Genomic DNA, 16,007 nt, shown 5'->3' with positions numbered 1-16,007 from the left:
ATTCCTAAAACGGATTCATCATCCATTCTCGCAAAATTCAGGCCTATCTCCCTCGTCAACTGCACACTCAAGATCCTCACTAAGCTGCTGTCCAATAGATTACAGAAAGTTATCCTCAAGATGGTACATAAGAACCAATGTGGCTTTCTCAGTAACAGATGTAGCGAAGACTGACTCGCGTGGGCATATGAATATATCAATCAATTTCAACAATTAAAAAAAGAATTAGTACTGCTAAAATTGGATTTTGAAAAGGCATTTGATACGCTTAATCATGACACCCTCATTGATATTCTAGAAGGCAAGTGATTTGGAGACAAAATTAATTGGATCAAAATGATCTATGGCACTAGGTTTTCCTCTCTTGATCAATGGTAGGCCTAGTATACAGTTTCTCTGCAAAAAGGGTGCCGGGAAAGGAGGCCCACTTTCCCCATTGATCTTTGTATTAGCTGCTGACCTACTTCAGACTATGCTAGATGAGGCTATGACTAATGCACTAGTTCATCACTTCAACATAACTCGAGCCCTGATTATCCAATCATTCAGTAGGCAGATGATACCATTCTTGTGGATAAAGTAGAGGTTCTTCAGCTCTCACACATCAAAAATGTCCTGCTTCATTGTGCTGCCTATACTGGTTTTAAAGTAAGTCCATTAATATCTCCATCAACACACCTGTTGCGAAGATGGATTCATTATTTTCTCTACTTAGTTGTAAGATTGGAACTTTGTCACACACACACATACCTTGTTCTCCCTCTCAGCACATCTAAGCCCAAAATAGAAGACTATGTTCCCATGATGAAGAAGATTGAAAAAAGATTACTCAGTCGCTCCACTCTCCTCTCTACAGGAGACAACCTCACCCTAATCAAGTATGTCTTCACTACTATACCAACTTTTTTCATGTGCTCCTTGACAATCCCAAAACTATTCTCAAGGAGATCAACATCTATCTTAAGAAAATTTTCTGGAGAAAATATGGTACCCTTGAGACTGGAGTTGCACTTATCTCATAGAATAAAGTGTGTAAACCTAAACAATATGGGGGACTGGGAGTGCTGGACATTGCTACACATAATCAGCCCTTCTTATGAAATTTCTGCATAAATTCCTTAACACAGAAGACATCCCTTGGGTTAACATTATCTGGGAGACATAATATCAAACAAATTTACCAGGTGATAGACAATTGGGCTCATTTTGCTCAACAGAAGTTACCAAACTCATTCCAAGGTTTAAGCAACATGTTGTTTGCAAGTCTGACAAACGAGACACTACTATATTTTGGACTGATAATTGGACTGGACAACCACTTTCACTTAAATATCACGAGCTTCACTCCTTTGCTATTAATATCCATTTCATTGTCCAATGTGATGGAACAATAGGACATCATACAACTCTTCAACGGACTATTATCACTCCAGGCCTCCCAGCAATTCAACTCGATGCATGAGATAATTGTCAGCAGAGGGGCAAATTATAATCAAGATAGATGGCACTACACATGTACTAACTCTCAATATAGTGCAATAAACATGTACAAGTTACTCATGACATCTAGCCATACTCATAGTATATTCAAGCTACTATGAAGCACACCATGTAGACTCAGACACAAGATTTTCTTCTCGATATTGCTTCATGATAGGCTGAACTTAAGGAACCTACGCAATAAAATGAACTTGGATGACTATAATTGTGTTCTTTGTGGAGACAAGGTTGACGAAACAATCCTTCATCTATGTCTGGATTGCCCATTTACCCTTAGAAGTTGGGATTTTCTCTTCCCACATTAACAAAGAGGTATAACAGCATCCGATGAAACCATCTTATCAATGTCACAACTTCGAGGTGATATTTTACTCGATATCATTATCATGGGATGCTGGGGTATATGGTCAGTCAGAAATAACAAAAAATTTAGATCAACATCTCCTCATTTTAACAATTGTAAATTCTACCTCAAAGAGGTTCTACGGGCTATAGAACTCGAACCAAAGTAGAGCAAAGCTGAAAAGATCCAGAAATATGTAGCCCCGATACCATGCAACGTAGCTATGATTTTTTCTCTCATTTTCCTAAAACGGGCATTGGTTGAAGTTTTGTATTTTTTGTATCCCATTACTTTAATTAATGAAAATACCATAGAATGATTGTTCTATGGTCTCAGCGAAAAAACTAAGTTTAGCACATGTTAGGTTAGTTTAGCGGCACTTAGCTTGAGTCCTAGAGTTCAAAAACCACCTTACACCATTTTATCCACCAAAACCATCTTCATTTCCATTATCATAATTTCGGCATACCAATTCCATCACGTCCTTCACTTCTCTCTAGTTTCAAAACATTGTTTTCAAAAACATTCCTACCTCCAACTACAATATCATTTGCTTTCAAAAACTTTTTTATCAACATCACTCTTGAGCAATAAATGTCTCCCAAGAGGTTTACAAATAGTTTTGGAGAGTGCCCAAATTTTCCCCAAGTATGAGCCATAGGGTTACAAGGACTAGGTATCCTTATATCATATATATACTTAAGAGAGTGATCCTCAGTAACTTACTTATCTCAAGAGAGCATGCAACATCACCATTTAATTTTGGATGGAATAAGATCCACCTCAACATGCAATCATGCATGAAAAAGACCCACCACTACATGCAACCATGTGTGGGAAAATATTTTGCATTCTACTGTATTCTGCTTATATTCAACACACATTTTACCAATATACATAATGAAATATAATCAGTTGTATGTTTTTTTTACTTTTGGTTCACGTGTTATTAAGCTAAATATTTCTATTCCACACAATCAAATCAAAAAATGTTCGTCGATTTAAAAAATGTTCACCAATTTCAAAAAATGTTCCCGAATTTCAGAAAAATCACAAATCTGAAAAGTGTTCACAAATTTCAAGAAATATTGGTCACTTCATAATTGTTTGAAAAACAGTTATTGATTCAATAAATGTTCATGAATTTGAAAAATTATTCCTGAATTTTCAAAAAATCAAGAATTCATAAATATTCATGAATTTCAAAAATTCTTCCAAATTTAAAATGGAAAAAAAATGGAAGAGTAAACAAAAAACGAAAGAAATAAAGAACAAAAATAAAAAACACATCAAAGTGTTCATGAATTAAAAAATACAAAAAACTGAAAAGAGCAAGCTGATTTTTTTCGGTTGTGTAAAACGGGTTCAAGAAAATGACACAAAAAACCCCTGTAATGGGTCGAACAATGTAGCATGTGTACGCACAGGGTGCGGGTTTTGCCAGTATCCATTGGCATGCATGTTAAATAGAACCCGTCATTTTATTAGCAGGTCGGTCCTCATTAAAATCATTGGAAGTTAGAGATCACACTACACATTTTTGCCGTTGGAGAGGGTTGGGTGGGTGCATCGAGGTGGGTACGGCGGTCGAGCAAATACAGCCGCGGTCGCGTATCTGGAATGTATTTGACTAGAACATTGCCATTTTAGAGTGAAAAACTATATTTTTAGGGATTATACACTTTAGGGGATTTGCTAGATAGGCCTTAAGCCCCTTAAACTCCCTTTTACTCCTCAAATTTGAGTTTTAGGGGATCTACTAGAGATGCCATAACCTCATAACATAGGGCAACCAACACGCGGGCAAGCAAACTATTTGCACAACATGAATTTTTTGCTTGTATAATCTTAGGCAGGCTCTACTCAGCTACAGATGTAGGGACGCAAAAACAAATGGTGCATGTATCCAAAGATGCCCTTGAAGCTCCATGTTGTATGGCAGCCGCGTGGGTAGCGTGGCCCTTTTTAATAATCGTAGTTTGAAGTTTCAACCAAATCTGTATCTGACCATTTAGCTGAAAGCGCAAGCCATTTTGGTGTTGAACTTCACCACACCAACCCGCTACGCCGCATACTGGGTAAGAAAAACCTTAGAATTTATGAGGAAACGACGGTTTTGTGGTCCAACGCGACTGAACTTAGCCACACCAGCGCCACGCTTACTAGCGTTAAGAAAAACATACTCCCTTCGTCAGGAAATACTTATTCTAAGAATGGGTGTATCTAGATTTATTTTAGTTATAAATACATCTATTTTATTCATTTCTAGAATAAATATTTTCAGACGGAGGGAGTAGCATTTTAGCGGAGAAATGACAATTCGTTGTTCAATGACATCAGTTCCAACGCATATTCTTTGGTACATGTGCTTCATTTGACCAATTAGAAGCTTGTACATACAAGGGGTGGTCCTTGAATCGCAGCTCTTCCATTTTGCTGAACCTGCGCGGTCGTAGTTGAACGGCTTGAAATTGGATTGGACACCATTGGAAAGGAACCGTACGTCTTTGGATGTCTCCAGCACCCTGTTAATCTGCATTCATGGAGTGAATTGCAAGAAATCACCACACTTGGGGCATCCTTTGCGAAAAACAATGGGGTTCATAATGTTTTGCAAAACGCACCATTGTTTGGATGATTAAACCCGTTTGATCACTTTCTAACAAGTGGGACCTGGTTGTAAGGAGTTGACTCAGCAAATAATTAACACATACACACCTATATAGGAAAAAGAAAAGCAATCAACCCCTCCACACGCGCCGGCCGAGGCAAGCCGCACGACCCCACCGTCCGGCCTTCGGCGCCGCCGTCCCTCCCAGCAATCAGCAGGCGACTCCCCTACCTCTAGGGCTCCACCCGATGTCGGCGAGCAGCAGCAGCTCCACCCTGACTGCCATGTGCCGACCGAGCCACGAGCAGTAGCAGCTCCACCAACTATGGCGCGAGTGTACAACGCGTCGCCCTACCGGACCTCCGGCGGCGCAACCACCGGGAGCAACAGCTCTACCTTGTGTGGAGGACGAGGCTGCTTCATCGGCATCTAGGTGAGACGCGTGGTAGTCCTCGGTGTGGATGTGCAACCTCCTAGCGCCGCCCCACACTCGTCCCTCTTCGTCATCGTTCCTGTTCGTCGATGCACGACCCCGGCGGCACCCCGGCAGCACACCTAAGCATGACCAGATGAGGTCGGGATCAGGGTCTCCCTCCTCCTACAGCCCCGACGAGTGTGGCGGGGCGACCCCCCCAAGGCGTAGGGGCGAGCAGGTGAAGAGCAACAACAGCAGGGCCAACAGAGCTTCGGCAGCACAGCGGCAGGGCCATGGTCATGAGCTCGTGGCTAGGGGCGAGCCGTCGGCCAGCTGCGACGGCCAGAGAGGAGGGAGGCCGCACCGCCCCGCTAGCAAGACTAGGGGGAGGGAAGTCATCTCGCCGGAGGCCACCTCAAGGTGGCCCGCCACCATCTCGGAGGAGGCAGGCGACATGGGTGGGAGGGGGCTGGTTGCTTTTTCATTTTCTGAATATAGATGTCTTTGAAATCGAGGGAGTTGTATATCAATTTTTATCAACTCTTCTCCTTACAATCTCATCCCACTTCCCACAAAGTGATCAACCAGGCTAAATCACCTGATTAGTGAAATTTCAAAAAAAAATAGCGAATCCACAATGCGTTTTACAAAAAATGAAGGACCACATAGTTTTCCACAAAGGAAGCCCCAAATGTGGTGGTTTCTCATGCAATTCACTCGCATTCATGCATGTGTTCAATGCTAAAATGGTTGATGCCAAACAAAATTATCAGATTTAGTTAAACTGGATAGGATTGAATCGTCAGCACAAGAACAATTCTTGTTTGTGCATCCCACCGCTAGGAAGGCAGATGACGGTCTAGAACTTAATTACTCCCTCCCTTCCTAAATATAAACATAAGTCTTTTTGAGGATTCTAATATGGACTACATATGAAGTAAAATGAGTGAATCTATACTTTAAAATATGTCAATTACATCCGTATCTATTTCATACTATTTTTTTTTAAGAAGACTTACGTTTCGAAACAGATGAAATATTTTTTTTCATATCACTTTTGTACATGGAAACACTTTCGGGTTAATAGAGAGGAAATTTGACCCGAACAAATATAAGTTTTATTATTTTTTCTATTTTACGATTGTCAAATATAACTATAAATATTTGGGATTTTTGTTGGGAAGTTCCGTGACAATATTGTACGTACTTCTTTTCTCTTTTGGCAAGTGGCGCCACGGGGAGAACGAGCAGCGCATCTTCAGCAGCAAGATTGTACAGTTCCTGGACCACACGTTGGACTTTTCTTTCTCTTGGACAGTTCATACAGATACGGATATGGATTCTCGCATCGGTACAGTTAGTGGACCGGTTGCTTGTTAAGCTGGAGATAATGGGGCGATCTTCGTATTATATATGTTCCCAAATCTTCCCTCGTTGTCTGCATGGGGGATAAATAATAGCTCCTCACTGCGCAGTGCGTACAAAAAAAAAACCCTCCTTGTGCTAATAATATGCCTATATATAGACCGAACTAGCAACGTGGAAGCTCAAAACTAACAGCAAGCAACCATGGCTTCTTACGACCAACAATTCAAGATTCTCGAGGTACCTCCAATCGTGCAAGAGCTTGTGGGCGCCGGCGTGAAGGAGCCACCGAGCCAGTACGTGCTTCCCGAGCAATACCGTCCCGCTGCGGCGGCGGTCTCCGAGATGCCCGAGCCCATCCCCATCATCGACCTCAGCCGGCTCTCTGCCGGCAGCGCCGAGGAGTTCGACAAGCTGCGGTCCGCGTTGGAGAACTGGAACCTCTTCCTGGTAATTAAACTTCTTTATTGCGTTTTCATTTGTTTCATTTCATGAGATGAAGCTAGCTAGTGGTCATCTCATCTCCGGCCCATCTCTCTGCAGGCTGTTGGACATGGAATGGAGCCTAGCTTTCTTGCCGAGGCGATGAAGGCCACCAGAGAGTTCTTCAACCTCTCAATAGAAGAGAAACAAAAGTACTCAAACATTGTCGGCGGCGAGAAGATGGGCATGGATGGATATGGTAACGACATGGTCGTAAAAGAGAATCAGGTCCTTGACTGGAACGACCGGCTCAATCTCCTAGTGGAACCCGAGTCCCTAAGAACCTACAGACTCTGGCCAACACAACCCCCTTCTTTCAGGTACTTACCGTCTAGCTCTAGGTTTTTATCATCTATACATGGTACATGCTGCTGGAGATTCTGCTATCATGCACTAGTATATGGTACAATTGTCTTAATTATCATTCATAACTGTGCAGAGACGTCCTGTGTGAGTACACGGTCAGGTGCAAAGCGGCGACCAACATTGTCCTTCGAAACATGGCCAAGATGCTCAATTTACAAGAGGAACACCTCGTAAACATGATCGGCGACAACTCCATCACCCAAGCTATATTCAACTACTACCCTCAGTGTCCAAGGCCTGACCACGTCTTGGGACTTAAGGCCCATACAGATGGCTCGATAATCACAGTCAACTTCGCCGATGCCGAGGGGCTCCAGCTTGAGAGAAACGGCGTGTGGTACAACGTGCCCATTGTTCCAAATGCATTGGTTATGAACATAGGAGATATAATGGAGGTACTGTGTCTACAGCCAGCTACATGTATAATTGTTTGACCATGTTCTGTGGATTGTTAAGCTCAGATTTAATACATCTCTCTATTTTATCCTTATGCATGCAGATTTTGAGCAATGGGTTTTTCAAGAGCCTGGTGCATAGGGTTGTCACCAACGCGGAGAAAGAGCGCTTGTCGTTGGTGCTGGTCTATACGTTGGAGCTAGAGACACAACTTGAGCCGGTGTCAGAGCTGGTGGATGACAAGAGACCTGCCCGATACATGAAGATCAAGCTCAACGACTACATGGAAAAATACCATGACACTTATGCCACTGGGACACTAGCCATAGACGGCGTGAAGATCTGAATATGATTCCGATGTATGCAAGCTCGCTGAGTAAGATCTATGGTGAAGTATCTTCCGTTGACCAGTTTGTAACGAGTTTACGTTTTTACCTATTTCCCAGATTTTTGTGTGTGTACTCCTCATGTAAAATGTTGGGCAGCTTGTGTGGTCGCATTAAACCCTAATATAAAACTTATCCGATGTGGGCAACATACGGATGTAAAGGATGGAATAAAACTTATCGATTGTGTGCAACATGGGGATGCAAGGATAGTTTTTCCTGTTGGTATGTATCATTGATAAGTACCATTGTGCCTCCTTTTCAAGAAATTAAGAGACCATTGTGCCATGAAAAATGTGGGTTAACAATCAGAATTTCATGTGTATCTTTCCTGAAAAATAGACACCCACTACTATAGAGTGTGACATGTCAGTACCTTCTCGTGGGTGATTACGATGTTAGCATTCACCAGTCACACTACTAGGAAAAAACCTTATAGGGAGGACCTTAGTAGTAGCGTTGGAAAAAAGAAAACGCTGGTGCTAATTAGCAGTAGCGCTGAGCCAGTAAAGCGCTACTGCTAACACCTTAGCAGTAGTGCTGCTAATTAAAAAGGCGCTACTACTATGTGGAACCAAATGATGCCACCGACGGTAGCTGTAGTAGCAGCGTTGCCCAAAATCCAGCGTTACTGCTAAGTATTTAGCGGTAGCGCTTTGTTTTGCAGCATCGCTGCTGCTAGTTGGCCCCACTTAGTCGTAGCGTCCGATGGTGTGCAGCGCTACTACTAATAGAATAGCAGCAGCGCTCTCTGTTATCCGGCGCTACTGCTAGTTGCGGCTGCCACCTTTTTACCCCCCCCCCTCCCCTCCCCACTTTCACCTCTCTCCCCCTCCTCTCCCCTCTCCACACTCTCCACACCATTGTTGCTCTTCTTCTCTCTTCCTCCTACCTCTCTTCTCTCCTCATTAATGTCCCCCTCCACCATAACTCTCCTTCATAAATGACTTCTCTCACATCTCTCTTTGTCCAACCTCTCTTCCTCTCCCCATTATATGAAATTCCCCCTTCACCATAACTCCCTCTCCATTAGTTAGAAGATTCACCTCTCCTCCCCAACAACAAGATCTAGCTAGCTATTTAGCCATCGACGCGTGCTCTTTTGATCGGTCTCCCTCATCATCTCACTCGATCGGTCTCTCTCGGGAGATATATCGGTGAGTAAAAAGTTGTTCACTTAAAGAATGGGAATATGTGTGTGAATGAGAATATGTGTGTTTGGGATATATATATATATATATATATATATGTATATATATATATATATATATATATGTATATATATATATATATATATATATATATGGAGAGATTTGTGCGAGTGTGACATGCCCTTCGATTGAGTTGCTTCTGTTTTGCCGAAATGTCGATTTATTTCCATTTCGGTGAATTTCGAGCAAACTCAGTATTCCTATTTTTAGGCAAGGTCATGCCAAAATTTTATATGACTTTGAAGCATGCATGCATTATTTATTTTATAACCCTTTTGCTTGTTATACCTTGCAGTCGGTCATGAAGGTGAGTGGATGCAAGGTAGAGCGGTACATGCAATCCGCGATGATGGACATGCATGCAAATAATCGGACTAGGATTAGATGTCCGTGTGCAAGATGCAAGGAAGGAGTCCTTTTTGACCCTTTTGATCGTGGCACTTTGAAAGCGCACCTGCTGATGAATGGTTTCATGGATGGCTATACTCGGTGGATAAGTGAAGAAGCTGTTGATGAAAAGGACGTCCAAATGGCAGGGAATAACGACATGGGGCTAGACGAAGAGATGATCGGTCGACACGAAGACGATGGTGCCGGACATGGTGGCGGGGAAGATTCCGGAAATGACGGCGGCGGAGAAGATTCCGGACAGGGCGAAGAAGAGTCCGGACATGGAGGAGAAGAGGCGGTGGGGTCACGCCGCAGTCTTCGATGCTACTAAGTGCAGTCATGCAAGACCCTCATGTTCTAGACCTCCTTCGCAAGAGTACGACTAGCGAGAGAGCTGCTTCTAGAGAGGAGGCCAAGCTGGCTCAACTTGAAGTGGACTCGAGGACTCCATTGTATGACGGTTGCGATCTCGAGGTGACCCGCTTGAGTTTCACGCTCGAACTTCTAAAGACGAAGGCCAAAGACAAATGGATAGACAAATGTACACATCGCCGGCGAGCTGATCCCACCTGCCAAAGTGCTAGATCACATACTGAACAATGATCTAAAGAGACTCCATGAAGATGTGCTGTCCAGAGAGAAAAACCTTCTCGCCGCAAAACATCCAGGATGCCCGCTTTACGCGGCTCATGTGTCAGGTGGGAAGATGTACGTCGATACCTGGCCCCGCGAATCAGTTCCTCCTGTGATTTGACAACATCTACAACATGTTCCACATGACCAAGCAGGATTTTCAGTTCATCTGCATGTATGCACTGTATCTCAACTCCATCATCAGATGGAGCGCATCAAATATATCTGCGTCACGGACCCATATTATATGCACGAGGACTTCTTGGAAGTTTGCAAAGAGCACCGTGACTATGCGAGCAAGTACCTCGACGATTTCATGATCGCTAATAAGGACAAGGAAGTGATTCTCCTGCCTTATCATCCCTCGTAAGTCATCCACGCATATCCTTTCGTACATGTTTCATTCCTTTGCAAGCATGGAGGCTAATTTGAGATGTACTTAATTTGCACAGCGGGGGCTGCGCCGTTCTCATCGTTCTGTACCCGGAATACTCCCATGCTATCTACTTGGACTCGTCGAAGAACCTCAAGAAAAAGGATTGCACGCACGTAAAGAGTGTTCTAGACTCTGCCCTGTGGACCTTCAGCCTGACTCATGGATATATCAAGGTGAAAAAGACCAGGAATAAATCACCGGCTTTCGGCCATAAGACCGACTTCTGCTGCATCCAGCAACCGCACAACAGTACGGCTGATGGATTCTACCTCATGCATCACCTGATGGAGTTCAGAAGGGATAATCAACGCCTTCGCATGTCAGCTACTACCGAAGATGCCGAGATTGTCAGCTGGGCCACAAGCATAGGAACGACAACGGATCATCGAATCCGAGCTGAGTTTTATCGCGTACAGTGTGAACTAGCCCAAGTGATCATGAAGCAAGTCCTCGAACCAACGGGGATGTTCAACATTGGGGCAATCACGTGGGTTGATGTCCGAGCATTGCTAGTCGCTCAGCGTCTGGACATGAAGCCTTTCACGAAGCTCGGGTGCGTCCTCGCTAACTATGAAGATTGGGACGAGGACCTGAACGACTCATTGTTAATGATAATGTGATGTAACTAAACCGTGGTCCTGAACTAGCGTGCCTTATCACTGCTGTATTTCTATGGCAAAACTTTGAAATTATGCACGGCGAAACTATGTGATGTAACTAAACCATGGTCCAGAACTAGCGTAGATCGTTCTAGTTAATTAGTTTGGGTATGAGGAACTTCGTCATTTATGTTTACTATTGTTGCTTTTATTTTGCTAATCATGCCTCTTTGTTTTCTTAAGTACATTATGTTGCATATTGTCGTTCAAATCAATAACTCACGATGCAGGTACCTAGATCAGAGATGGCGAAAGACTACTACGTCGTGTACGTTGGGAGGGTTCTAGGAGTCTACGACCACTGGCCAGCCGCTCAGGCCCAGGTGCACAGGTACCCGGGTGCCACCCAGAGAGGGTTCGGCACCAGAGACGAAGTTGAAAGTAGTTACTTTAGATGGACACTCCAGCATGAGCAGGGGCGGGACCGCTGGTACTATATAGTCACACTCTTCCTCATGCTGATCGCTCTTCTCATCTATATCATGTTGTAGATAGAGATGATGAAACTTGTGGGTGTTCCATGACCATGCAGTTGCACTTATTCGAGACATGGCATGGTCGCACTTATGTATCGCTATTTTTGAGATTATGTGATGATATTTTGTGTTGAATGATGATGATGATGATGGTATGACGAGATTATTGTATGTCTATGATATGTGAGAATGGTGTATGTTTAATATGATGTGATGAAACTATTGTATAGAATCTGTATAAATACATCACAAATACGTAGAGGGTGCAAAGCTGTGAGAGCGGTAAAATTTAGGAGTAGCGCTGGTAAATACTTACCAGTAGCGCTGCTTACCAGCAGCGCTTACTATGGGAAAACGCTACTACTATAGTTAGCAGTAGCGCTGAGCAGGGAAGCGCTACTGCTAATACTACGAGTAGCGCTGCCCATACCTGCGCTACTACTAGGTTTTAGCTGTAGTGCGATAGCAGTAGCGCTCGACCCAGCGCTACTGCTACGCATATTTCCAACGCTACTCCTAGGGTTTTCCCTAGTAGTGTCACAGCAAACTCTCTCATCGACTCGTGCTTCCAGTCGTGAACAGAAGTATGTTCAGGAACTCCTGGATCATTCTGGTCTTAGTGAGGCTCCCATTGCTGAACTCCTTGCGGCCTTAGCTCAAGCTTCGTGCTACCGATCAAGATCCCAAGGAAAAAAACAGCAAAATGATCATAATAAAACATAAAATTCAATATATTTCTTGCATGACATTAAGGATATATACGTGCTGTCAGCACAAAAATAATTAATCTTGAGTACATCTTTAACTGGCATCAACGTGTAATGACGGTGTAGGCATCAATAAGGGATGATAGGTTGGGGCTTGGTTTTGTGACTGGAACGGTGTCTTTCAATTAAGTATATCGAAAACCATTACATAACATCATGAATAGAGAAATGGCCAAATAAATACAAGTTCATCACCACATTAAAACCTAATTAGAGTTGTTATTACTACAAAAATAAATACATAAAGTAGTTCTCATAAAACAAGATACAACTATGTAAAACATTTAAATGCAACAACAAATGCGATCGAAATCGCAAATAGATGAAGTTGCCAACCTTTTAGAACACTTGGATAGTTGATGCAGAGCCAAATCTAGGGGGAAATGGAGCTTGGAGGTCGAGCTTGGAGGAAGCGAGAAAGCTTAAGTGTGGCTCGGGCATTTCATCGTACACCTCATATGCGCATATAGGCAGAACAGAGCAGCAGCACACACCTCCACCTTCTATGGCAAAAAGGAGAAGAACGAGGGGCGCACGGGTATATATAGGCATTTTATTAGTCCCGGTTGCTGTCTAAAACCGAGACTCAAGACAGACCTTTCGCCCTGGTTGGAGACACCAACCGGGACTAAAGGTGTTGCGCCAAGAGCGAAGCCCTTTAGTCACGGTTGGTGTCTGGAACCGGGACTAAACGTTTGATTCGAACCAGGACTGATGACTGTCGAGGCCCTCCTGGCGTCCTAGCCGCTCAAATTGGGACTGATGCAAACATTAGTCTCGGTTCGTAACAAGACCGGAACTAATGCTCTAATCTGGCCAGAACCAAAGCCTTGTTTTGCACTGGTGACTTGAATCTCCTTTTCTAAAGAGGAGATTGATCATGTAATCAAGGATATGTGTGCTGATAAATCACCTGGGCTTGATGGATTCAATGTTGCTTTCTTATAAAAATTGTTGAGATATTGTTGCACCACATTTTAACAAGTTGATTCATGATTTTCATTAAGGATCTGTCAACTTGCAAAGCATTAAATATTCCTTCATCACACTGATTCCTAAAACGGATTCATCATCCATTCCTGCAAAATTCAGGCCTATCTCCCTTGTCAACTGCACACTCAAGATCCTAACTAAGCTGATGTCCAATAGATTACAAAAATTTATCTTCAAGATGGTACATAAGAACCAATGTGTCTTTCTCACTAATAGATGTAGCAAAGAGTGACTCACATGGGCATATGAATATATCTATCAACTTCAACAATTAAGAAAAGAATTAGTACCGCTAAAATTGGATTTTGAAAAGGCATTTGATATGCTTAATCATGACACCCTCATTGATATTCTAGAAGCCAAGGGATTTGGGGACAAAATTAATTTGATAAAGATGATCTATGGCACTGGGTTTTCCTCTCTTGATCAATGGTAGGCCTAGTATAGAGTTTCTCTGCTAAAAGGGTGCCGGGCAAGGAGACCCACTTTCCCCATTGATCTTTGTATTAGCTGTTGACCTACTTCAGACTATGCTAGATGAGGCTATGACTAATGCACTAGTTCATCGCTTCAGCATAACTCGAGCCCTGATTATCCAATCATTGAGTAGGCAGATGATACCATTCTTGTGGCTAAAGTAGAGGTTCTTCAGCTCTCACACATTAAAAATCTCCTGCTTCATTGTGCTGCCTATACTGGTCTTAAAGTAAGTCCATTATGATCTCCATCAACACAGTTGTAGCGAAGATGGATTCATTATTGGCTCTACTTGGTTGTAAGATTGGAACTTTGTCACACACACATACCTTGTTCTCCCTCTTAGCACATCCAAGATCAAAATAGAAACTATGTTCCCATGATGAAGAAGATTGAAAAAAGATTACTCAGTTGCTCTACTCTCCTCTCTACATGAGACAACCTCACCCTAATCAAGTATGTCTTCACTAGTATACCAACTTTCTTCATGTTCTCCTTGAAAATTCCAAAAACTATTCTCAAGCACATCAACATCTATCTTAAGAAAAAATTTCTGGAGGAAATATGGTACCCTTGAGACTGGAGCATCACTTATCTCATAGAATAAAGTGTGTAAACCTAAACAATATGGGGGACTGGGAGTGCTGGACATTGCTACACATAATCAGCCCTTCTTATGAAATTTCTGCATAAATTCCTTAACACAGAAGGCATCCCTTGGGTTAACATTATCTGGGAGACATAATATCAAACAAATTTACCAGGTCATAGACAGTTGGCCTCATTTTGCTCGACAGAAGTTACCAAACTCATTCCAAGGTTTAAGCAACATGTTGTTTGCAAGTCTGGCAAAGGAGACGCTACTATATTCTGGACTGATAATTGGACTAGACAACCACTTTCACATAAATATCACGAGCTTCACTCCTTTGCTATTAACATCCATTTCATTGTCCAATGTGATGGAACAATAGGACATCATACAACTCATCAACGGACTATTATCACTCCAGGCCTACCAGCAATTCAACTCGATGCATGAGATAATTGTCAGCAGAGGGGCAAATTATAATCAAGATAGATGGCACTACACATGTACTAACTCTCAACATAGTGCAATAAAGATGTACAAGTTACTCATGACATCTAGCCATACTCATAGTATATTCAAGCTACCATGAAGCACACCATGTAGACTCAGACACAAGATTTTATTCCCGATATTGCTTCATGATAGGCTGAACTTAAGGAACCTACGCAATAAAATGAACTTGGATGACTATAATTATGTTCTATGTGCAGACAAGGTTGACGAAACAATCCTTCATCTATGTCTGGATTGCCCATTTACCCTCAGAAGTTGGGATTTTCTCTTCCCACATTAACAAAGAGGTATAACAGCATCCGATGAAACCATCTTATCAATGTCACAACTTTGAGGTGATATTTTACTCGATATCATTATCATGGGGTGCTGGGGTATATGGTCAGTCAGAAATAACAAAAAAATTAGATCAGCATCTACTCATTTTAACAATTGGATATTCTACCTCAAAGAGGTTCTATGGGCTATAGAACTCTAACCGAAGTAGAGCAAAGCTGAAAAGATCCAGAATTATGTAGCCCTGATACCATGCAATGTAGCTATGATTTTTTCTCTCATTTTCTTCCAACAGGCATTGGTTGAAATTTTGTATTTTTTGTATCCCATTACTTTAATTAATGAAAATACCATAGAACGATTGTTCTATGGTCTCAACGAAAAAAACTAAGTTTAGCACATGTTAGGTTAGTTTAGTGGCACTTAGCTTGAGTCCTAGAGTTGAAAAAACACCTTACACCATTTTATCCACCAAAACCATATTCATTTCCATCATCATAATTTCGGTATACCGATTCCATCACGTCCTTCACTTCTCTCTAGTTTCAAAACATTGTTTTCAAAAACATTCCTACCTCCAACTACAATATCATTTGCTTTCGAAAACTTTTTTATCAACATCACTCTTGAGCAATAAATGTCTCCCAAGAGGTTTATAAATAGTTTTGGAGAGTGCCCAAATTTGCTCCAAGTATGAGCCATAGGGTTACAAGGACTAG

General features: G+C 42.4%; 1 protein-coding gene across 1 annotated transcript; it reads left to right on the top strand.

Annotated features, from left to right (window-relative positions):
• Positions 1–6,406: 6,406 nt before the first annotated feature.
• Positions 6,407–8,059, top strand: LOC123404491 (protein SRG1-like). The gene is made up of 4 exons (XM_045098424.1): positions 6,407–6,684; positions 6,778–7,037; positions 7,157–7,478; positions 7,583–8,059. Exons 1-4 carry the CDS (start codon positions 6,439–6,441, stop codon positions 7,823–7,825), a joined length of 1,071 nt encoding a protein of 356 aa, XP_044954359.1. The 5' UTR covers positions 6,407–6,438; the 3' UTR covers positions 7,826–8,059.
• The last annotated feature ends 7,948 nt before the right edge of the window (positions 8,060–16,007 follow it).

This window comes from Hordeum vulgare, chromosome 6H (genome assembly GCF_904849725.1).
Source record: "Hordeum vulgare subsp. vulgare chromosome 6H, MorexV3_pseudomolecules_assembly, whole genome shotgun sequence".
NCBI lineage: Eukaryota > Viridiplantae > Streptophyta > Magnoliopsida > Poales > Poaceae > Hordeum > Hordeum vulgare.
The sequence above is the reverse complement of the archived record's forward strand: the minus strand, read 5'-3'. Positions and strand labels throughout refer to the sequence as shown.